This window comes from Mustela nigripes, chromosome 11 (assembly GCF_022355385.1).
Source record: "Mustela nigripes isolate SB6536 chromosome 11, MUSNIG.SB6536, whole genome shotgun sequence".
Lineage (NCBI taxonomy): Eukaryota > Metazoa > Chordata > Mammalia > Carnivora > Mustelidae > Mustela > Mustela nigripes.
In genome coordinates, this window is record NC_081567.1 from 13,424,339 (window position 1) to 13,448,156 (window position 23,818).

A 23,818-nucleotide genomic window follows, 5' to 3' on the forward strand; every position below is an offset into this window, starting at 1 on the left:
GCGTGGGCTCACGTCTCCCGTGGCATGTATTATCATTGTAAATGGGCAGGTTCCTGTAACGTTATGAAATAGGCGTAGAACTGGAACTAACTCCATAATTTAAACAAAATTACAGTTATTTTATATTTAAGTTTCTCAGGCCTTTTCAAAGCTACATGTTGACTAACAGAGGAAGGTCTACAATTGCAGTCATTGGTTTTATGTTTATTATACTTTTAGAATATAAACCCTTTATTATATGAGGCCATCTTGGAACAGCTCCCAAGTAGAGGAAAGCGGCGGAGGTCTGCTTCGGCGATAGGTCCGCTCGCCCTCCGGAGCGGGGCGCCCGGAGGTGGGGCTCTGCCATTCTTGTTCCCCGTCTGCTCTTGAAAAGGTGGAAGGCTTGGGCCTTAGGTCTTGACTCCGCATTCTCTCTCCGGTGGCGGGGTCACGTGGTGGTGGGGATGGCGCGGGGTGTCTCTTCCGCAGGCCAGCGGAGGTCGCGCCCGTGGGGGCATCGGGGAGCTTGTCGTCTGGCACCGCGGTGCCCTTCAGTTGGGCAATATGGTTCTGTCGCTCCTGTGTTAACCGAAAGTGACGGGTTTTCTGTGTGATATTTGCTCACTATAAAAAAAATCAGAAAATGTACAAAGAAGCAAGAAAAAGTTATTTATAATTCCACCACATCGAGGCAGAATGACATCTCATTACTGTCTGAATCCTTTTTATTACTAGGGATGGCCCACCTAGTTTCGTGTTTGTTATTTATTTCTTTTGTTCTCTGAATTGTGTTCATGTTTTTTGTTTATTTATCTGTGTTCTTTGGGTTCTCATCTTTTCTCCTTCTAAGTCCTCTGAAGTGGGTTGTTTTGTTTGTTTGTTTGTTTTGTTTGTTTTTTGCAGTTTACTGTTCTAATTTTATTATTTTTCTGATCAGGGGTTTAAACATATTACCAAACTATTAAAGATCCTTCAATATCCAGAGTCCGTATAAATATTCCCATACATTTTTATGTCGCTTTCCTTATATTTTGAGTTCTGCATTCAGCCATTTCGTCTGGCTGGCTTTGTCAGAGGAGCGTGTGGCTGTTGATTTTAGGGTTGTGAGTTGAAGCCTCACCTTGGATGTACAGATTACTTGAATAAGTAAATAAACTTGAAAAAAATAAAATAAATTTACTTTTAGTGTGTAGGGGAGGCTCACTGTGTCACCCAATAAAACAGTCCCAACACCATTTATTATATGATCCTTGGCTTACTGTTTGTGGACCTTTCTTGGCATAAATTCTCCAAGATCAGATCTGTTTCTAGAATCTTCTATTCATGAATCTGTCCTCTCGTTCTTGATTCGATGATAGTCACTTTATGTTAGATTCTAACATCAAGCAGGTCTCTGGGCTTCCTTAACGCCCTTCCCTCTTTAACAGTTTTGTTACTTATTCTTCGCTGTTGATTGTTTCTGCTCGGTGCTGGAATTAATTTGTCAAGTGCTAACATTGTTTCTGTAGAAATCTTTGAACAAGTAACATCTGTAGTATTTTTAACTTAGGAAAGGGATGCGTGTTTGATACAGAACACTGGAGAGGACAGTCAAATATAAAGAAATGAGCATGTTAGAAAAGAGAATTCCGCCAAGGAAGCTGGAAGATCCGAATGACTTTACTAAGCAATTTGTGAACTGGCAGCCTCCCATCTAGCAAATGGGGGGGCTCCTTCCGGGAGTTGTGCAAAATGAAGGATTTTATAGGAAGGGGGGGATGAGATGTTCTTAGCAAAACAAAGGATCGTTTTAGGGAGGGTCACCCTCCCTGAGGGGAGGGGCTGGGGGTCTTCTTAGGTGGGTTGCCTCCTTTTACTTTGGTGCACAGGGAAGGGCTTCTGGACCAATGACCTCTTCAGCGCTGAGCAGAAAATGCCTAACTGACAGGTCAAGACCCCATTTCTGGGGGAGGCTGAAGCGGCAGTGAGGTCAGGTATGAAGCCCCAGTTCGGCGACCCAACTCGGCACGAGTAACATCTCGGTCATGCCTGTGGCTTCGCTGAACAAACAGAAGCCGTCCCGAATCCCTCCACTCGGACCTTCCTTGGGAAATCATCTGTTTTCAGAGGTGGGGACAAGAGGCTTTGGCGTCAGGTGTGTCTGGGTGTCACGTCTGGCTCTGCGCACCCCTCGCTTGCCTTTGGGCTTGTGACTCTGAGCCTCACTTTTCTTATCGGTGCAGTGGGTACAGCCGCATTGCTGTCTCACTGTGGAAAGTAATGAGCCGACGCAGACACTGGAAGCTTCTTGGCACAGCGCGTGGCTGCAGAGTCTGGGCTCCCGCATGCGTGGGCGTTTTACGGCCCATCTTCCACCCCCGTCTGGGACCAGAGGGCTCGCCCTTGGCTTCTCAGGTGATGGCCAAGGGCAAGGGCAGGAGAACGCTTCAATGCTCGGGCCTGGAGCGGCACGACCCCTTCCCCTTGTTCTGACGGTTAAAGCAAATCGTGTGGCTGCACCCCGATCTCACGGGTGGGGAAATAGACTTCACCTCCTTCGTGAGAAAAACCTGGAAGCCACCCTGCGGAGGGCCTGCGTACACTGAGGGGTGAAGGATTAATGCATTTGGCCACGCAGGGTCCACAGAACGGGGTACACTGCTCCGGCAGGTCAGGAAGGGTGAGGGCATTTGCGGAGTGAGACGGGCAGGGTCCTGTTAGCTGGAAACAGAGCGAGGGGCTGGTGTGTCAGACCTGACTCTGACTGGGCAGGGCCTGCCTTGGGGGAAGACTTTCTGGGTGGAGGGTGAGAGCCCCGAGGACAGAGGGGTGGCCCACTCGTGGGGATAAACGGACGTGTTCTCAGGGTCCGTGTCCCTCGGCTGGACAGCTGCTTCGGCCAGGGCATTGAAAGGAAAGGTTCCGGTTTGGTAATGTGTTTCTCATCGTGGGGCTGAAGTTCTAGAAGACGACTTTAACCCCGGATTGGAGCTCTGTGTGGGGCTAGGGTGGGGGACTGATGCTTTGGCTGAGATCAGAATGTTCTAGGTCCTTCTGTTCTTCTGAGGAATCAGGTTGACCACGGTTTGGATCTGCTGGGCTTCGGAACACGGTTCTTTATTAGTTCTGGTTTGCACCATTTCCTCATGCATTTTGGCCCTCCTGCAGCCGGGGGGGCGTCCCCCTCCACCACGCTCCCCTTCCGGAGCTTATGGGATAAGGACCATGTGTGAAGGACTCAGGCAGCATTTCCCGCACCGCAAGTGCAGGAGGTTTCCTTGGCTCTGGCCTGAAACTGTCTGTATTAATACACCCTTAATTGCTTTTAGAGATTCTGTTCCCGAGCCATTGCTTAATGAAACTCTGGGTTTTTTCTTTTCTTTTTCTGTTCTCGTCCGTTGACTGTAACAGGATAAGCTTCCTCGCCGCCGCCAGACAGACCCACCTGCCGAGCCGAGAAGAGCAGCCTCCTCCCTTGCTTCCCCCGGCTCTGGGCCTCGTGGGTGTGGTTCCTCCCCTCCCTTCTGAAAAAACTGTGCTGCACAATGCAGGGGACTGTGGTCAGGGTCCAGGGTCAGAGCAGGTGAATCAGTCCTTTTTTGCTTGAAAACTAAAAACCTTCTGAAGACAGAGAGACATGGGTGGAGGTTTGCCTGTGTCCTGACCTCGCACTGCGCCTTGAAACTGGCCTAGCAGTCTCCTGGCCAAGGAGAGTGGAGTTTCCTGGATTTTCTGGCTGAAGACCATGACCTTGTCTTTGGAAAGGCAACTCTGCACCCCTTGGAGAGACTCCTCAGTAAGCCCTGGGGGAAGAAGTCACACTTGGCCATCAAGCCCCGTAGGTAATCAGCTCAAAGATCAAAAACATTTGGGGAACATTCCAAAGTAGGAACTAGGCTGGCTTGGGAGGCCTCCAGGCCTGTTGATCCTTCGGTGCTTGGAAAGAGGGCTTGGGGCTGCCTGGCCACGGGGCATTCCCAGGGCCTGAGGCTGTAGACCGACTGCCGTGCCAGGGGCTGGGGCGCCGGGGGTGCTCCTGCCAGGCTTCTGCAGGAAGCCACGGAAAGAGGTGTGACTTCTCGCCCCAGAAACAACAAATCCTCCCGTAGCACAACATCCTACATTCCATATCAGGGGCTTTGTGGGCTTTGTGGAACCCAAGGCAGGAGGCCGTGCCAAGCATCTCGATTCGTGAAAATGGCCCCAGTGCGACTGGGCAGGACACAGAGGAGCTCAAACGCTGAAGTAGGCAGTTTGTCCCAGAGACTGCTCTGTGCGGGAACTGAGCTAATGAGGTGTGGTGTTCCTTCCCTGACAAGTGCAGAGCTCAACCGAGGAAATTAAACCACTCAGCAAAGCGTGTGTTCTCCCGCATAATGAGCGGTCCAGCGGCGGGGCCTGATACGTCTCCGTCGCCCAGCCCCGTCTTATTTTGCAAGGCTTGCTGTTGCTAAAAATGGTACCAGTCTTGCCTCGGATTCCGGGAGAGGCTTGATGAGGCGCGCGGCAAGAAAGGGGATGTCGGCCTGGTTAATGCACTTGACCCAAACGGGCTTCCGGAATCTACGTTCTGATTAGTAAATCAAAGGAGACAGCAGGCAGCTGAGTCCCGGATGGGCTCCTTTTCAAGTGTGGGGGTGCCATCCTTGATGTTAGGATTCGGGAGGAGATAAGTGATGCCTTTGATCGTAAGAAGAGCAGAGAGAAGAAATGGGGGAGGTAGGAGGGTTTTCATTTGTTCCTGCAGTAACGGTTTCTCTGCCAGGGACTGTGCTGGGCCCCGGGGACACACAGTGAAGGGAGTGGGGGAGGAGAGTGAAGGGTCCCGGATGGCAGCTGGCCGTGGGGAGAAAGCAGCAGAGGACAGGGGGCCTGACATCAGGCTGGGGGCCCAGGGACGTGCCTGCAGCTGGGGCTGGACCGGGATGGGCGTGTTGGGCAGAAGGAAGGGCACTAGAGGGCTTTCCCGGTTCTGCGAAGGACAGCGGTTTCCCGTGGGTGGAGGCAGCGGGGCAAGGTGAGGTCGGAGGAATGTGCTGGGGTGGAGCTGGGGGCCGGGAAAAGGAGCTGGAACCCAGCCCTGAAAGCACTGGCGAGGCAAGGAGATCACAGAGAAGAAGAGTGCCGTGATTCCCCTTGCGGGTTAGGAAGGCCAGGCTGGCTCAGTGGGTGGGACACGCACCCTTGTAAGGCTTGTAAGTTGGAACCCCATGTTGGGTGTTTATATAAAAATGCAGTTATTGACGAGGCGGGAAGGAGACAGATCATGCTGGCAACAGAGCAGTGGATAGAGCGAGGTTGAGTTGCCCAGGGGGAGGCTGGACAAGGGCACCAGCCGGTGGCTTCCGGTGTCATTCAGGTGGGAAGTGATGAAACATGGAGCTTGGGCAGTACAAATGGGAGGCAGGGGTGAGCATCATAAAGAGATCCTAAAGGTGGCAGAATCTTCAGGATTTGGTGACTGACTGGACGTGGTGACCGTGTCATGATTCCAGCTTGATGCCCGCGAAGAGAGAGCATGGGGTGCCCCCATGATGTGGATGGGAAGGCACAGCAGAGCAGGTGGCCACTTTAGGCAGGCTGAATTAGCGGGGCCTAGGAGATGTCCCATGGGAAGTTAGCGGATGCTCGAGTGAAGGTCCGGGTGAGTCATGTGGGTTTGGAAGTCGCCAGCGTGACAGCAGGAGCCATAGATTTGGATGAGGTCAGCCAAGTAGAGTCTATAAAGTGAGACCAGGAGATGGGAGAGAAGGAGCCTTGAGGAAGTCAGAGATTTGAGGGACTAGCAGAAAGGGCAGCCCAGAAAACAGAACAGGTGGCCAGGGCTCATCACGGTGGGGAGTGGGGAGCCTGGGCATAGGCGAACCCTAAATGTGTGGGCATCCAAGAGTAAATCACGTTTATGTGAGGAGAGAGGCAACGGTGTTGGCTCCAGCAGAAATGAGGTCAGCTCAACTAAGGTCAGGTTGGGAAGTATCCCTGGATTCTGGCCACGTGGATATGCTCAGAAGCTAACCAGAGCACTTCCTGTGGAATAGGGCAACCTGAAGCCAGATGGGAAAGGAGTGAGGACCTGAATGGGAGGGGGGGGAGGGCGGCAAGGAGAAGAAAACAGTGATTGAGGCTGTGGGAGGGGCCTTTTTTGTTTAAATGGGAGAGACCTGGAATGTCTGCTCCCGAGCACTGCTTCCTTCCAGGGAAGACACACAGACAGGGAGCAGACTTGGGAGGTCCAGAGGTTTGCAAGGGGCCCGTGGGACTAGGGAAATGCTTCTCACATTTCCACCTGTAGGGGATGCGCCGTTGGGCTTGGTGGGGATTCGGGGTGGCGGGTCTGCCTGATGGCCAAGCGATGCCTCTCTCCTCACATAAACGTGATTTACTCTTGGATGCCCACACATTTAGGGTTCGCCTATGCCCAGGCTCCCCACTCCCCACCGTGATGAGCCCTGGCCACCTGTTCTGTTTTCTGGGCTGCCCTTTCTGCTAGTCCTTCAAATCTCTGACTTCCTCAAGGCTCCTTCTCTCCCATCTCCTGGTCTCACTCTCATGTTACAGGCCTGGACCACTTTTGGAAATTCCTGCCGGTGGCCTTGATTCCTTATGTGGAGTAGGAGGCATGCTTCCCTGCCTGAGGGAGATGGGCCAGAGGAAGGTGGTAAAATCCGAGAGCAGTGAGTGGGGGCAGGGAGAGAGCTCCTCTGAGGGCTCCACGGAGACTGGAAACCTGGGGTTTGTCTTGTCATCGGCTGCAGACGGGAGGCCTTCTCTGCCTCTTTATCTGTCTCTAGCATCTATTGTCTTAATGTTTATGGCTACATGTAGGTAGATCCATAGGAAGAGAGAGGGAGAATTAGAGGGAGATTTATTTCAAAGAATTCAGCAAACGTAAGTGTGGAGGCTGCTTGCTGTGTCAAAGCTCTGCCCGACTCATCCACGGCTTGGAGACCCAGGGAGGAACCCATGTTGCATCCAGACTCCAAAGGCGGTCTGCTGGTAGAATTCCCTCTTCCTTTCTCGTGAAACCTTCAACTGATTGGATGAGGCCCACCCACATCATGGAGGGTAATCTGCTTTGACCCAAGCCCACTGATCTGAATGTTAATCTCATCTTAAAAAAAAAAGTACTTTAGGCACATCTGGGTGGCTCAAGTCAGTTAAGCATCTGGCTCTTGGTTTTGGCTCGGGTCCTGGTCTCATGGGTCATGAGATTGAGCGCCGTGTCAGGCTCCAGGCCCAGTGGGGGTCTATTTGGATATTCTCTCCCTCTGCCCCTTCCCCTACACATACTTGCTCATGCGTGTACATGCTCTCTCTCTCTCTTTCAAATAAATACATAAACCTTGAAAATAGTTGAATGAAGTACTTTCAGAAATATCGAGCGTAGTTTGACCAAAATACCATGGCCCAGCCACGCTGACCCATATAATTAAGCGTTACAGTCAGCTGGACTTGCTTTGGGATCGGACTTCACAGTCTGACCCCACCTCCACAGTGAACCAGAGAGAGGAGGGAGCAGCTTGTCTCCTTGTTGGCGAAAGAGTGAAGTTGTTGGTGCCGTAAAAACTGTGTGGAACATTCCGAAGTTTTCTGTCAGTCGGCATGTGTGGGATCAGTGTTCGTGGCCATTTCCGGGCTCAGGAGTGTGGCGTTTTTGCAATAGGGCTTCCAAGGAGGAGACTCATTTCTGTTCGCAGTTGATCACAGCCCCTGGCTTGGCTGGTGCAGCTTGAGTTGGCGCACACGGGCCACATCTTTGGTCAGACATGCGCCTTTGGTGCTTGTGGGCTCACGGGGCTCAGGCAGCAGCTACGAGATGACTGTGAGACAACTTGCCATTCCTTCCTGGTCACTTCTATCTGCAACTGGACCCCACTGTTTGGAAAGTGCATCCCACTGCTAAGTGGCTGGGCTACCTCAGTGCTTTCTTGGGGATGGCGCCCCTGGGCCTCTCGGTTTGCGGTGGTGGGGTGTGCATGGGGAGTGTCTGCGTGGGTCAGTGACAGTGCGGCTACCCAGGTCAGGGGAGCGCGTGTGCCCGTTCTGAAGTGCAGGGGATGGTGGCACGGTGCGGTCATTCCATTCTCACACGTAAGGCACATTCCAGATTTGGAAGGGAGACATTCACAGACCCCGAGCCTCCATTTTGGAGTGGATCTGAGGTCGTGTGGATGTGACGTGGCGGCAGGCACTTCCAGAAGGAGCCCTCCCCCTCCCCACCTCTGCCCATGGCCATGGAAGAAGAGGGTGTGATGTGTCCGCCCCACTCCCGTGACGTCCTCGAGAGCTTTCTTGTTGGAGTGTGGCTGCTCTTGGGGTCAGGTGGCGTTTTCTGACTCAAACTGTTGGACTCCGCGTACTTCCTGCCTCACGTTTTCCTCCACGGTGCTGGCATGTGCTGGGATGAGCCCTCATCAGTGGACCTTTATGACCTCATGCCTGTCTTTGGTGCGCTTTGAGAATGAAAACGAGTCGGCCTGGCAGGAATTGGCAGAGCCTGACGTGAGTCTGTGGTTCCAAGACTTGGCTCTTCACCGCTCCATCTCCGGACAGGCTTAGCTAGGTTTCTTCCGGAGGCCCCGGGGGAGACCAAGCAGGGGGCCCTGGTGCTTCTGTGCGTTCAGAAGTGCTCTCCCTGTCTGCGCGTCCCTCTGTCCTCGCCCGTGCGGGTTTGATCCGTGGATCCAGCTTTCCAGTTCGTGGCTTCTCTTCCCTTGTCCTCCTGACCCAGCGCAGACCGGCCGCCCCTTCTGCTGTAGGGACAGCTGCTTGGCACTTAGCCCTGACTGTGTTGCATCCCAAGCTGCCTGGCTCTAAGTGTTGAATGTTGGTTACCAGCAGCAGGATCAGAGCCTGGGCAGAGCTGGGGACTCTGCTCCCTCCCTGGGATGGGGCGACACGGGGCAGAGACAGGGGCGTCCTGGCACCCAGGGCTGGAGCTGACGGCGAGCAGCCAGCGAGGCTCTGCGGAGTGGCCACATGGTGACCGTCCTGGTGAGCTGAGTGACCGGGAGAGACTGGGTAGGCCCTGGAAGGGGGGCCCTCACGGTAGGGCTCCCGCCCTCAGGGTAGGGCTCCCACCCCCCGCCTTGGCCAGACAGGGGCCTCTGGGCGACTTTTCACATCAGATGGTGATGCTCACGTCCAGGCGCCCTTGCTGCTTTTCAGACTTGTTGTATGACTCAGGGCAGGTGACTTCACCTGTCTGGGCCCCCAGTTTCCTCATCCGTGCAGTGGGGATGATAATACTACCTTCCTCCTAGGCAGGCTGCTGGGAGGATTAAATGAGATGGAACAGTCCATAGAAGCTTCCAGAAGTTTCTGGCATTATGTGCATAGGATTGTCATGGTCAGTGTCGTCGTCATCAGCCATGAGTCCCCTGGACCACACGGAGTCTGAAGTCTTTTACAGCTGTGGGGATGCTGGGGTCATTTCTTTGTTCTGGGCTTGGCAGGCTGGGTCACAAGTGTGACTTGGCACCCCTGACCCGTACCACACTGGGGTCGTTTACGTTGTCCCCTTAAAAGGGGGTCATGGGCAGCCTCTGACAGGGCCTGGCCTGCTCTTTGATCTGTGTTTTCTTCCTTGCTGGAGGCCCAGCCCTTGACCTTCAGTCGTGTCAACCGTGATCCTCTCTGGTGGGTCCTGAGGTGGCTTGACCTTCGGTCGTGTCAACCGTGATCCTCTCTGGTGGTCCTGAGGTGACTTGACCTTCGGTCGTGTCAACCGTGATCCTCTCTGGTGGTCCTGAGGTGGCCGGTTCTCCCCAGCTCTCCTCTCCTTACTCTGCATTCATGGAGGGAAATGGCGGGCGCTTTGGGTGATAAGTGAAGGCCATGCCAGGGACTCTGGGAGAGGGGGAGCAAGCATCACTGTCCGGGACATACCACGTTCAAGGAAGTGGCCCAGGCGTCTGGACAGATGGACGCACAGACATCAGGACAGACGTCAGGGGTCCGAGGCATCTCACTTGGTTGGTTACTTGTCTCTGCTTTCTTTGCCCCATGAGCTCAGTGTGGCAGAGACTGGTTCCTTGTCAGGCCTCTGGGGAGAGGGCTGGGCCTGCGTTCTCTGGTGTCCCTTAAGGTCCCAGACCTTAAGGTTTTCCTGCCGACCCTCTTCTTTCAGACATAACGGTTTGCCGCTCACTGACCCATTATTGAAGGGAAACCTGTGGTTTCTGGGACCTAGAGCTAAGCCTGGGTGGAGGGAGCGCACGACCCCCAGCTACGGAATCGGAATTGCAGTTTCTGGGGCTCGTTCTGTCTACTCGTCATCCGCAGCACCTCTCAGCTTCCTCTCACCTGCGTGTGGGGCCTGGACGGCGGTCGGGGAGGCAGGAGACACGCCTGATTCTGCAGGTTCCGTTGTCTAGAGACAGTCTTTGGCCTTCCCCAAGTCCGCCTGCCCGGCTGCCTGGCACAGGCCATAGCCGGGACCCCCGAAAGCACCATGCCCCCCACCGAGGCACCGGGTGCTGAGCACCTCCCGCCCCCTTGGCTCTGCGGGGACCTGGGAACCACGGGGAGGGCTTCTTTCAAGTCAGCCTGAGGGCAGCGGGGGACACTGGTCTGTGTGGTTTGGTACACCGTGTGGGGGCGTCCAGCCGGAACAGGAATTCAGCTTCCACTCCTGGGGGCAGAGCCGTATCCGTGCCCTTTCCCCGGGCGATCTCTCCGGGCGATCTCTCCGGCGATCTCTCCGTATCTCCGTACGTTGTCCGCGGCCTGCCAGCCTCTGCTGCCTCATGCCTTCCTTCCCGCGCTCACTTCTGCCGTGAGGCACAGGGTGACTGATGGGGAGCCATGTGCGCGTCCGTCCGCACCTACCCAGTGCTTTAAAACTGCACTGTCCTCCGCTCGAGAAGATTCCACACGTCTTCTCTGTCGCAAGCAGTGAGCCAGGCCCAGGGATTTTTTTTTTTTTTTTTTTTTTTTTTTTTGAGGCAGAGTTGACTCCCTAGATACTGAAGACCCAAGAAGGAATGCTGATTTTCGTAATACTGACTGTATTCATCTTGTCTGCCCACTGGGAAAGCCCGAGGACGCAGGGCGCAGGAGAGGTGAGGCGTGAGCTGGGTCCTGCAGGAAGGGTCTGGGTGAGGGAGCCGGGAAGCCGGGCTCATGGGGACGGGGAGGACACAGAGGGGACGACGGGAACAGGCGACAGCCAGGACGACTGGGTCTTCCCGTGAGTCTGTGCGTTGCATTTTTACGGGGTCTCAAGTGACCTTTATGGGCACCTTAGCCAGGCACCCCAGCGAGGCACACACATCTCAGGTGCAGAGATGACGAACCAGGAATGGCATGCTCAGGGTGACATGTCCAGCGTGTGACCGAGCTCTTCTCATTTTTGAAATCTGCCCCTCCCTGATTTCCTGCAGGGCCACCTTGACCCATGAAGGGGCCGGGGGAGGCCGTTCCTCTAAGGTCCCACATCTCCCCTTCACCCGGCGGAGAGGCCCGACTCACACTGAGTCTTGATTGCATCACGGCCCCGGTGCCTGTGGTGAAAAGACGGTGCTGGTACCACGCACTCTGGTCTCTCCACTTCTTAATTCCAAGCCAGAAGGTGTTAAAAACAGAGGACCAAAGGCCCCAGCCCTGGGGATGAGCACTCTGCAGAGGTGGGTGTGTACGGCGGGTGTGCGCTCGTGCATGGGTGGGTGAGGGATCCGGGCTCGGGGTGGTTGAGGGGCTCAGAGAGACCTTCTGGGGCAGCCTCCTCCCTCGGATCACCCCGCAGTAAAGGAGATATTCCCGCTGACGGCCCGGGAGCCCGTCAGTAACCGTCCCCCCTCCCTGGCAGCCCCCAGAAGTGAATTTACAGCGACATGGTAAAAATGAGGCTCCGTGATCAATGGGTCCCCAGACAGTCTCCTCCAGGAGACACAAATGTGTATCGTAACAAAACTTTATTTTCTCCCGAAAATTGCCTGCATGATTAATACAGCCTGACACGGCCCAAGCTGTTCCGCATTAAAAAAACAAGCCGTTGTTCTGCCTCCTTCTTCAGTGCCGTCCGTCTCACTCGGTCCTTCATCTGGTTTCCTTTGTTTTCTCCTCTGATGTGCGTGCTCTCAGCTTTTCGGTCTTGGGCAAGGGGGAAGAGAATGCATGGAAATGCCCTAGCTTGCTCTTCATCCCGCTGGGTTCCCGCTCTGTGTGGCCAGCGAGGCTTAGCCGAGGCCATAGACGCCCATTCGCTGGTGCTCCTGGGACGGAGTGTGGTGCTCTGGGGACTGAGCCAAGCAGAGCACGTTCCCTGGGAATTAAACCACCTCTTAGGGGCGCCTGGGTGGCTCACTGGGTTGAGCCTCTGCTTTTGGCTCAGGTCATGATCTCAGGGTCCTGGGATGGAGCCCCGCATCGGGCTCTCTGCTCAGCGGGGAGCCTGCTTCCTCCTCTCTGCCTACTTGTGATCTCTGTCATAAATTAAAATAAGTAAATAAATAAATAGACTGCCTCTTCAGTCACCAGGAGCTCTGCACCTGGGGTCCGGCCTCGGTGACAAGGAACTCTTCTCTTTCCTCTCCTGGGAGAGCTGCTCTGAGGGAGGACCTTCGAGGCAGGCAGCCCCCGCTCCTGCCCCACCCCAACAAGATTTTAGGAAGAGTCGGGGTGTCTCGGGCAGCACGCTTCCGTGATTATGATTATTCACGTGTGCATTTTGGGTCCTAGAATGCAGGCTGCACCGAAACAGGTCTCCAGGAGACGTCTCCGTTTGGGTTTCCCCAGACGCAGATGCTGAGACAAAGATTTGAGTGCGTCAGTTGATGGGCAGGTGGAGAGAACCCCGCTAGGGGCTCGGGAAGTGGCGCCCGGAAGGGAAGGCGTCCCCGAAGGGTGTGGGTGACGAGATCAGCGCCCCCGCGGGCCTCTGGGAGCCGGTGTGAAGAACCCCTCGGAGTCAGCCGCTCCGGGGTGAGCGGGCGGGGACTGATGCGCCAGCTGCCGGCAGGTGGGGGCAGAGCGGGGCTTGCGTGGCAGCCAAGGAGGCTCCAGGCAGGGAGATGCTCCCGGAGTGGGAAGTCGGGCAGGGGGCACCGAAGTGGGATCAGGTAAGTCTTGGAGAATCGGGGCTGGGTCCTTTAACAGTCTCCTTCTTAGGTTTTCGCCAAGAGGGGCCCAGGGAGAGCCCATGACTTACACCTTGGGAGGACGTGTCCATACCGGTCCCTAGTGCCCACGTCTTCTCCCTCCTCTGACTCCCCCCCCCCCGCTTCCCCCCCCCCCCCCAGGTGCAAGGAGCTGAAGTACCCCAAGGAGCTGCCGCAGATCTCCATCATCTTCATCTTCGTGAACGAGGCGCTGTCGGTGATCCTGCGGTCCGTGCACAGCGCTGTCAACCACACGCCCACACACCTGCTCAAGGAGATCATCCTGGTGGATGACAACAGCGACGAAGGTGAGGGACGGCCCAGCTGCTGTGGAGAGGAGCGAGCGTGATGTCAGTAGCGGGGCAACGCCACCGGCGCTGAGACGGGAGCCCACGAGTGTTTGCCTCCCGGCCCTGGGGCATGCCTGCAGGGTGCGAGGTGTTCTGAGGAGGACATCTGGGCGAACACTGGTCCGTTAGACCGCCCAGTGCTAGACGGCCCTTAAGATTTCATGCCTGGCCGCTTCTCTAGACTCATTTCCCTTCTCCTCATGACCTCAAGTAAGTAGATGACACCCAAGGGCTGACTTCTCCCACGCTCCCCGCCCCCAACCGTTGCCATTGTCCTGTGATGGGGACCGTTCACCTTGTATCTGAAGTCCCCTCTGGGCCATTGTGCTCATGAAGACCATAGGTAGGAATGAGTGGTGTTCTCAGGCCTTTCGTGGTTCAGCTCTGTTGGGAATGATGGCTCGGTGAAGAAATCCCAAACAAACGAGTGTTGGGCAGCGGTAATAGAAGTCCTCTGAGACCTTTGGAGACCAGTCAGCGGGCAGGCCTGATGTCCGGGTGGGGGTGATGGGCGGATTGGTCTTGCTAATTGTGCCTTGATGTTGGCTCTTAGCCTCCAGAATTCCCTGTGCTCACTGCAGGGAGAAAGCCCCACGGGCTGATGACATAGAAGAAGGCCAGCCTCGTGCTTCGGGCCGAGGAAGGATTAGGGGTAGGCTGACCCCCTTGCTCTCGGCATGATGAGTGGAGGAGGATTTCCCCGTGTGTGTTCCCAGGTCAGGAACAGGTGGAGAAGTTAGAGGACGATGCCACAGGTCCTGGGTAAAACCTGATTATAGCCAGGAGCTGTGGGCTGGGCCTGTCACGTGTCAGCAGCCCAGGTGCTGTCGGCCACCTGCCCCTTCTGAGCAGGCTGACTGTCACCCAGAGGGCTCAGGGTCCCTGGGCCCAGCTATCCGCCCGCCAGGGGATACCCCCTGCCCTGGGGCCTCGAGGTGCTGAGGACCGATGCAGCACTTGCTGTATCTCTCACAACCTCACTTTTCTCTTTTGACCCTTGCCCATTTCATTATCCATTGATCCTTCTCAAACGGACATCGATGGTCTCCTTGTGAGAACATGGCTCATTCTGTTCCCTGAAGCCTCCAGGTTGTCTGGTGAAGTCGTCTCCCTGACGTGGCTCCCAGAGCCCCTCGATGCAGCCTCCCTCTGAGCCCGCCAGGGACCTCCTGCTTCAGTAGAGGGAATCCCCAACCCTTTTGCCAGCCAGAGTCCACCCACTTGTTCCCCAGGTGTCCCCTGTGTGTCATCTCTTCAGAGATCTCTTTTGCTGACATCCTAGGGCCCTTGCTCTGTGCTCCCTCCACTTCTGACGCATGCAGCTGGTGATGCCTCTGTGTCTGGCAAGCGGCTTCTCGGGGCTGGGCAGGACTTGGTTCCCCATGGCCGGGCTGCTTAGCCAACCCTCGGGGAGCCTCACCCAGCCCGGGAGTGAGTGATGAAGGACAGGGTTGGCATGGGGCCAGCGGGAGCCGGCAGCGGTGGCTGGAGGCAGGGCAGAGAAGAGCAAGCAAATGCAGGGAAGAGAGCTGGTGGTCTCCTCTGGACTGACTTGGGGGGAGGACTCACTGCCTGTGCGGCTCTCCCCACTCAGGGAATCTTGGAAGAGCTCAGCCAGGGAGGAAGAAACCAAAGTCAAGCCAGTCCCACCCAGAACACAAGTGGCAGTGGTCTCCAGAAGGTGACTTAGTTTGGGCTCCCCCAGAAGCTGACCCTGAGATGAAAGATTGGCACGTGTTAGTGGATTCACGAGGGGGAGAGAACACCTCCAGGAGCAAGGACAAAGCAGGGCCAGGAAGGGAAGGCATCCCCCAAGGGTGTGGTGTGTGGACAGCCCCTGCGCGTGACAGAGCTTCATCCCACGGGGGCATTCGGGGAACGGAGGCAGTGGGAAGCCCACTCCTGGGAGTCAGCCTGCTCTGGGGGGAGGGAGCCGGGGTATTGACGCACCTTCGGCATTCCGTCAGCACCTCCAGGAGCCCTATCCTGGAGGAAATGCGGTCTCTCCAGAGGTCCAAAGTGCTGCTGAGAATTTCTGTTTCTCGCAGATTCCCAGGTGGGGCTGAGGCTACTGTTAGGGACAGCCCGCTGAAAACCACGGAGTTAAGTACTATTTTGGTGGTTCCGTGGGTGAGAGAGGGTGAGACAGGTGCTTGGCCCAGTCTGAGCACAAAGTTAATTCCCATTCATCTTCTTCTCTGCCCCCTCCACCTTCCCAAACACCCAGTGAATCGTAGTGACACGGGCTCCCTCTTCCTTGCCTCCAGCCTCTGTGTCCTCCGGGCGGAAGGGCCTTGTCTCTAACTGGAAGAGGAACTTACTGATATTTCTCTTTGTTGAGATTTTCTTGCTGATTCGTATTATCGAGTTCTGTACGTGTTCTATAGACCCTTGAAAAGACCCCCACGCACTGTCATCGTGGGACTGAGTTCCTGCCAGACGTCAATTTTGTGTATTTGTGTGGACCTGGAGTTTATTTTCTTGAGTCTTTCTGAGGATGATGTTTTAAAATCTCCTCCTACGACGACTCTTCTTTCCTGTGTTCCTAATGATGTTTGATTTCTGTATCTGTTGTCAGTTTCTTTGGCAACTATAGACTTGTGTCTGCATGGCTTCGCTATTAGTGGTGGTTGTCACCATTATGTAATGCGCCCTTTATCTCAAAGGCATATTTTCCCCCTTGCCTTGAGTTTTGTTCATCGAACGTTAATATTGTAATCCCTGCTTACCTTCTGCTTGAGCGTGATTAAACCTTTTTTTCCAGCCTTACCATATTTTCTCATCTCAAAGGTAATGCATGTTTTTTGTAGGGAAATTGAACATTCCCAAAAGGACTTGTAATTGGAAAATAAAATACTGAGCGGAGTAACTGAAGACAAAGGCTCATTCCCCCTCCTCCTCCCCTTCCTTAATGCGTATGTTACCTAGTTAAGATCCTATAGTAAAAACAAGTTAATGTTCTTGTTCTCCCCTGAATTGTGACACGTAACATTCCTCTTTTTATTCAGAAAAATCTGGGGTACCCAGGCGGCTCAGTCAGTTGAGCATCTGACTTTTGGTTTCTGCTCAGGTCATGATCTTATGGGTTATGGGTTCGAGCCCTGTGTCCAGCTCTGCGCTTAGCGGGGAGTCTGCTCAAAAGAGTCTCTCCCTCTGCTCCCCCACCTCCTCTCTCTAAGATAAATAAATGAACCCAAATAAGCAAATAAATATACAAGATCTGCAAACCTCATTTTTTTTTTAAAGATTTTATTTATTTATTTGACAGAGATCACAAGTAGGCAGAGAGGCAGGCAGAGAGAGAGGAGGAAGCAGGCCGCCTGCTGAGCAGAGAGCCCGACGCGGGACTCGATCCCAGGACCCTGAGATCATGACCCGAGCCGAAGGCAGAGGCTTTAACCCACTGAGCCACCCAGGTGCCCTGCAAACCTCATTTTCATGAGGGTAGAGTGGGCCGTTCTCAGGCTGGTTAAGACTGGCTCGGGTGGGAACTGTAATCCTGTACCTCTTTGGTTATCCCATACATTAAAGAAAAATGAGGCTTTCTCAGAAAAATAAGAAAGAGAAAGAAAGAGAGAGAGAGAGGAAAAGAAAAGAAAGGAAGGAAAACCTGGCTCGGGGCCTGTGTGGATAAATGTGAGTAAAATCCAGACGACTGGGGATCTGTGCACACAGGCATCTCAGTGACTTGCCCTTGTGGGTTGTTTTTCTAATGAGTTCTTGCATTCTGCTTCAGTGTTGATTCCGGCTCAAGGTAAGCCCAGGTAAGATGCGGGCCTTTGTGGCCATGGGCATTAAACTGAAATCACTGATGCAAACTTCAGCAGCCGTCACTGCTCACCCACCCGATCCAGTGGGCACTTTGCTACTCCGACCTGGTCACCTTTGACATTGTTGGCCGCTTCCTTCCTGGCGCTGACCTCCTCCCCAGTCCCCAGCATCTCTGTCTTCTCCACCTTGACTCCTTGCTTCCAAGGGGATCACTCATGCTTCTTACCATCAGGACACAGTGGGCACTTTCTCCCGTGCGTGTGTTCAGAATGATCTGCAGATCCATCATTCTGGTGCAGGGCAACTCACGCTCTCCCCTGAGCCCCAAACCTGGGTCCTCTGTGTCCTCTATGGCTTAGGGTCCCTCTGAACTATAAGCTCAATCTGTCCAATGACTGATTTAGCATTCTCTTCTTGGCCTTGGACACCTGCTTCTCGTTTTTTCTCTCCTGTGTCCGTGAAGGGCTCCACCTCCTCTCTGTGTTCTCACCACCAAAGACCGGAAGGCTTTTCATCTCTCTGTCTGCTCCCTTTCTCAGCATCCCCTTCGTTCCTCTTGAGCGTGATCCTGCCTGGCCGTATCCCGAGCCACTGGTCCTTGTTTAGGTGCTCAGCGTTCTTTGCTTTGATCTTTATTTGAGGGGTTGAGGAGAAGGGGATTTGGGTGCATGGAATTGTATCATAATTCATTTTTTTATGGATTTTTGATTTATTTGTTTGACAGACAGAGATGACCAGTAGGCAGAGGGGCACGCGGTGGGTAGTGGGGAAGCAGGCTCCCTGCTGAGCAGAGAGCCCAATGCAGGACTCAATCCCAGGACCCTGAGATCATGACCTGAGCCAAAGGCAGAGGCTTTAATCTGCTGAGCCACCCAGGAGCCCCATCCCTTTAGTCTGTCTTATTTAGAGAAATGTCTGTTCAAAGCTTTTGCCCATTTTTGAAATGTCTTTTCAGCGTAGAACTATAATTGCTTATATCCCATGGCTATACGCTCTTATCAAGTATATTCTGTAAGTATTTTTTTGCAAATGTATTTGCAGACATTGTCTTTTCTCTTGATAGTGTCCTTTGATGCACAAACATTTTTAATTTTCATGAAGTCTGGTTTATTTTTCTTTTGAGTTTTGGAGCTTGTTGGTGTCATAGCTAAGACACCATTGCCTAACTCAAGGTCCCAAAGATTTACATCTATATTCTCTTCTAAGTGTCCTTTGGTTTTAGCTCTTACATGTAGCTCCATATCCATTGTGAATCATTTGTATATGGTTTGAGGTAGGGGTCTGAATTTTTTTTTTCCATGAGGATATTCAGTTGTCCTGGGAGCATTCGTTGAAGAGACCATTCTTTTCCCATCGAGTGGTCATGGCATTTTTGTCAAAAATAAACTGCTTTGTAAATGGGAGGGCTTATTTTTGGACTTTATATCCTGTGTCATTGATCTGTGTGTCTGTCCTGCAGCTGGTATCATGCTGTCTTGAGAACTCTTCCTTTATAGTACATTTTAAAATCAGGAAGTGAGTCTTCCAAACTTCTTCTTCCTTTTCAAGATTGGTTTGTCCATTCTGGGTCCCACGTGTTGACATACAAATTTTAGGTCGAGTTTGTCCATTTCTGTGAAAAGACAGTTGGAATTTCGTCAGGTTTTGCATTGAAGCTATCGGTCCGTCTGAGGGGTATCGTCATCTTAGTGGTATTAACGTGCCAGTCCATGATGTGGAGTGTCTGTTTATTTAGATCTTCTTTAATTTCTTTCAATAGTGTTTTGTAGTTTTCAATGTATCAGACTTCCCTTCTTTGGTTAAATTTATTCCTAGATATTTTATTATTTTTGATACTGTTGTAAGTAGAATTGTTTTCTTAATTTCATTTTTGGATTACTCATTGCTCATGTATGGAAATGCAACTGGTTTTTGTATATCGATCTTGTGTTCTTCTATGTTGCTAAACTTGTTTATTAGCTCTGATTGTGGGGTGTGTGTGCATGTGTGTGTGTGTTCTTTAGAGTTTCTGTCTAGAATATCCCATCATCTTCAAATAGTGATAAGTTTATTCTCACTTTCCAATCTGAATGCCTTTTATTTATTTTTCTTGCTTGGTTTTCCTGGGTCCTATATTTTTAGAAATGTTTACTCTTTACCAAATGCCTAATATCCCATCATGTCTAGAGCAAGAACATTGGCCCATGTGTATTCTGATTGTTTATAAAAGGCTCCTTGGGAGACGAGAGCTAAGTCATGAGTGAGCTCAGGGAAACACAGGGCTCAAGCAGGGACCCCAGCAGGGACATCTGGCAAGCTGTTGTGTGGACCAGTGCTGGGTGCAAGGTGAAAATCTGGACAGAAGGAATGGCTGCCCTGTGTTATCTGCCCGTGACCTCACCACGGTGCACTGCCTACTCTTAGGAGGAGGTCAAAGCAGACCATGTCTGAGGGATGAAATGAACGTCCTCAGCTGATCCAGGCAGCAGGCGTGGAGAGAGAGAGCACAAACCCTGTCCGCCCATGGCCAGAATGTCCAGTTACCGGGGAGGAGGGGACAGTCCATCCTCACTCAGACATCTTTTCACTCATCAGAGCAGCCAAGATGACAAAGATTAATAAGCGCCCGTGTCGGTGAGGATACAGAGCAGAGAGACTCTCATATGCTTCTCACGAGACAGAACCTCATATCTGGAGAACAATTTATCAATTCATATTAGAAGTTCTTGTCTCAGTTTGTTTCTCGGAGTCCACGGTCTCTCACGGTTCGTCTCCTGCTCTGAGGGAGGGGGCGGGGGGATGGGTTGGCCGATGGCTTTAGGGAGCACTGGGTGTTACACGTAAGCAGCGAACCCTGGAACACTGCACCAAAAACTGAGGACGAACTATATGGTGACTAACATAATATATATACAGAGAGAGAAGTTCTTATCTCATTCAGACAGGCTGTCCTCAGTTTAAAAATGCGGTATGTTTGCAGGAGAGAGTAATGGCAGCTCTCCTGTATCTGCCTCAAGTCCCCACTGCTTCGCTGTGGACGGAGGCCACGATGGCTGTGTGTCACTGTCACCTGGGATCCCTCCTCACCACCGTCCTGGGGGCTCCTTCACCCCCTCTTATGCTGAGCTCCACACGTTTCTCTTTTCCTGGCTTCCGTGCTCATTTTGGCGAAACACGACAGCTAGAAGCTTCATTAAGGAAGACCGCAAGGAAGATGAACTCTTCGGAGATCATCCGTTTCTGAAGAAAGCTTTGTCCTCGTTTTCCGTGTGACCGATGGCCCGGCTGAGATGGGCGCCCCCTTCTTTCCGACGTTGATGCTCTTGCCTCTTTATCTTCCTTTCAGTGTTTTAGAGGAACAAAGGCATTCCGATTTCTGATCCTCGGTGCGTTTTTTCCTTTTTGGAAGCTGGTGGCATCTTCATTTTGTCCCCACAGTTTTGAAATTCCCAATGACGAGCCTTGGTGTGGGCTCAGTCTTCATCCATTGGGCTGCACCTTTAGTGGCTCCAATCTGGAATCGACTTCTGTCAATTTTTGGAAAATTTCTTGGAATATTTCATGGGTAATTCCTGTCCATTCTTCTCGGTTCTCTATTTCAATGTCTCCCCTGATTCCATCTTTCCCCCCATTTTTCCATTATTAAGCCTCTTGGGCAGAACTTTTCATTTTCTCATCCTTTCTCTGCCGCCTTATCATTCCTTACGTTTTTTGCTCGGCTCTGTTTGCTCTCTCCAGTTTTTATCTTCCTTCCCTTCGATTCAGTGTTTTATCTCTGCTATCATGGTTTTACTTCCAAGTGCTCATTTTTATTCTCTGAGAGCTCCTTTTTATGGCATATTGTTCTTACTTAATAGAAGCAATATGTTTCCTTATCCCCTGGAGGATATTAATAATATTTCGTCCTTTGTTTTGTTTTTCCATCTTTCTCCCTGCACGGTCTGTCTCCACACGTTGCTTTTCTCCTGCTCTTTGCTGTGTGGCTTCTGGCCCCCACACTGGAGGCCTCCCCCCTCGGGATCACCGCTGGTTTTGACAGCAGAGGGGTCGTGTGGGCTGGAGCACAGGGCGGGGACGGGGATCTAGGGACAGGGATTTAGGGACAGGTTGCCTTTTGAATGGCCTTCCCTCTGGTCCTCCTCGTTCTGTTTCCCCGATTTACCCACAGTTCAGGAGGCACCTGGTGCTGTTGCCATCACTGTCCTCAAGGATTCTCTGTCCCTCAAGATACAAATTGAGTTGATTCTCAGTGTTTCCCGTGGTTAGCTTGGGGTTCAGCTGCCATACGGCGGTCTGTGTGCTTTCTTACCCTTTCCAGCTTCCCTGATACTGTGCTTTGTGTCTCCTCTTGCGCTTCCTCCTACCTCGGAATAGATCTGAGTATGGGTCTATTTTATTTCATTTTTTAAAATCCCTTTACTATAGTTTTCAGTGGCTTGGAGTAAGGAAGTGCATCAGATTTATAAGTTAAATTCATCTTCTTATCGTGATTAATACGCCGTATTAGTTTTAATAACTTTTTTTTTAAAGATTTTATTTATTTGACAGAGAGAGAGAAATCACAAGTAGGCAGAGAGACAGGCAGAGAGAGAGGGGAGGAAGCAGGCTCCCTGCGGAGCAGAGAGCCCAACATGGGGCTCGATCCCAGGACCCTGCCATCATGACCTGAGCCGAAGGCAGAGGCTTTAACCCACTGAGCCACCCAGGTGCCCCTAGTTTTAATAACTTTTAATTGAATTGGTAAGTTGCTCTCCAGCTCCATGGTTCTGTCCCATGAGAAGGACACGAGAGTCTCTTTCTCCATATCCTCCCCCGACACTGACTCTGATTTATCTTCTTCGTCTTGACTGTTCTAATGGGTGAGCAGTGACATACCTTTAAATCCACTTTTTTGGAATCCTAGTGATAATGGGAGCTTCTTTGTATGTTTTACTGCCTTTATCTTCATAGAAATTTGCCAACTAATGACCCCACCTTCTGTTTTCTCCTGAAGAATTGATCTTTGCCTCACTGATTTGTAAGAACGGCGTATATATATTAAATGAGCTCCTTTCACGTTCATCTATCAGGTGTTTCTCCCAACTTGTGCTTTTCACTTTTTCTTGTTTATTGCATTTTTCTGACAAATGCAAATTTTACATTTTTAAATTTACATTTTACATGTTCAAATCCACTTTTTTGAGTGATGTCCTGAGAAAGTTATTTATCATCCCTAGATGGCACAAATATTCATGCGTATTTTCTTACAGGTAAATTTTTTTTTTTTTTTCAAAATCAATTCCAAACAGATTAGACATTTTTATGTTCAGGTATAGGAGTTTCAGCACAGAGACCCTTGTCTCCAAGTATGCTTCTCTGAATTTCTTTAATAATCAATCTATTCTCATTTAACCACTGATTTGATGTTGCCTATTTTCATATGCTAAAATGTTCTAGATTTGGAAACAAGGTGGCCAGGTCACATGAGGACTGATTGGTTTGGGAGGAGGGTGAGGAGGAGGGGGTAGTCATAGAAGGGTCCCGGCTCTGGTGACCGGGTGGGTGTTGGCGCCACTCATTAGGAAGGGAATATGACAGAAGTAGCAGTTGTGGGAAGGAGACTGAGTTTACTGTTCTGGATGTGCCAAGTCCAAATACCCGTGGAAGTTAACGCACCTTCAAAACTCAGGTGAGGGGTAACTGTCACCATCAAACTAATATTTGTGGCTAGAAATAATATTAGACTAAAGTAATATTAAAATAACAATAGAGACTTCTTTATTTCTACTATCATAATCCTTAATACATTTTTAAATATGTCTTATCAAAAGTTTTCAACTACTTTTTAAAAACTTCCCTCAGGGATGCCTGGGTGGCTCAGTTGGTTGGGCGGCTGCCTTTGGCTCAGGTCATGATCCTGGCGTCAGTCCCACATTGGGCTCCTTGCTCAGCAGGGAGCCTCCTTCTCCCTCTGCCTCTGCCTGCCTCTCTGTCTGCCTGTGCTCGCTCACTCTCTCTGACAAACAAATAGATTAGAAATCTTTAAAAATAAAATAAAAGTTGAAACTTTAAAAAAATTAAAAATAAAAACTTCCCTCAGTACCTTCTTTGTTCTTGGGCAATAGCATGTGGAGCAAAAGGTAGAATCGAATCCTGTGTGCTGCTGGCCAAGGCCTTACCTTTTCTGATCTCGAGCAAGTTGTGGATAATAGTGGCTTTTATACAGGGATTAAATTGTGAGGTTTAGAGGTAACACTTGCAAAGCGCACGGTACAAGTCCTGGAAATAAAATAAAGGTTGTTTTTACGGAGTGTGCTCACGGTGTTATTTGATTGGCTAGCTCCAGACCGTTCTTCAGCACTACTTCTGTGTCACCTCCCCTGGGAAGCCATCCCGGATTTCCCAGCTGTGGCAGGGTTGGGGGCCCTTTGCCTCTCCTCCCCAGGCACCAGCATGGATTTTGGCGCAGCACTAGGGCTGCTGCGTTGCCTTTGTGTGCCTGTCCGTCTCTGGACTGTGAGACCCTTTAGGGCGAGAACCACAGCTCCTTCTCGCTGCTTTCCTAGCACGCCACTGAGTCACGGTCAGTGCAGATTATTCACTTAAAGTGCATGTGTGCAAAGAGGTTTTTTTCCTACTTCATCCCAGGAGCTTTTTAACTTGGTCTCGTTGTACATA

General features: G+C 51.9%; 1 protein-coding gene across 2 annotated transcripts in view; it reads left to right on the forward strand.

Annotated features, from left to right (window-relative positions):
• Nucleotides 1–23,818, forward strand: part of GALNT17 (polypeptide N-acetylgalactosaminyltransferase 17) — a 417,968-nt gene that overhangs the window by 182,943 nt on the left and 211,207 nt on the right. For both annotated transcript variants that reach the window (XM_059414740.1, XM_059414741.1), the window contains exon 3: nt 13,203–13,369. In XM_059414740.1, the coding sequence (XP_059270723.1) occupies nt 13,203–13,369 (167 nt within the window). The remainder of the gene's footprint in view (nt 1–13,202; nt 13,370–23,818) is intronic.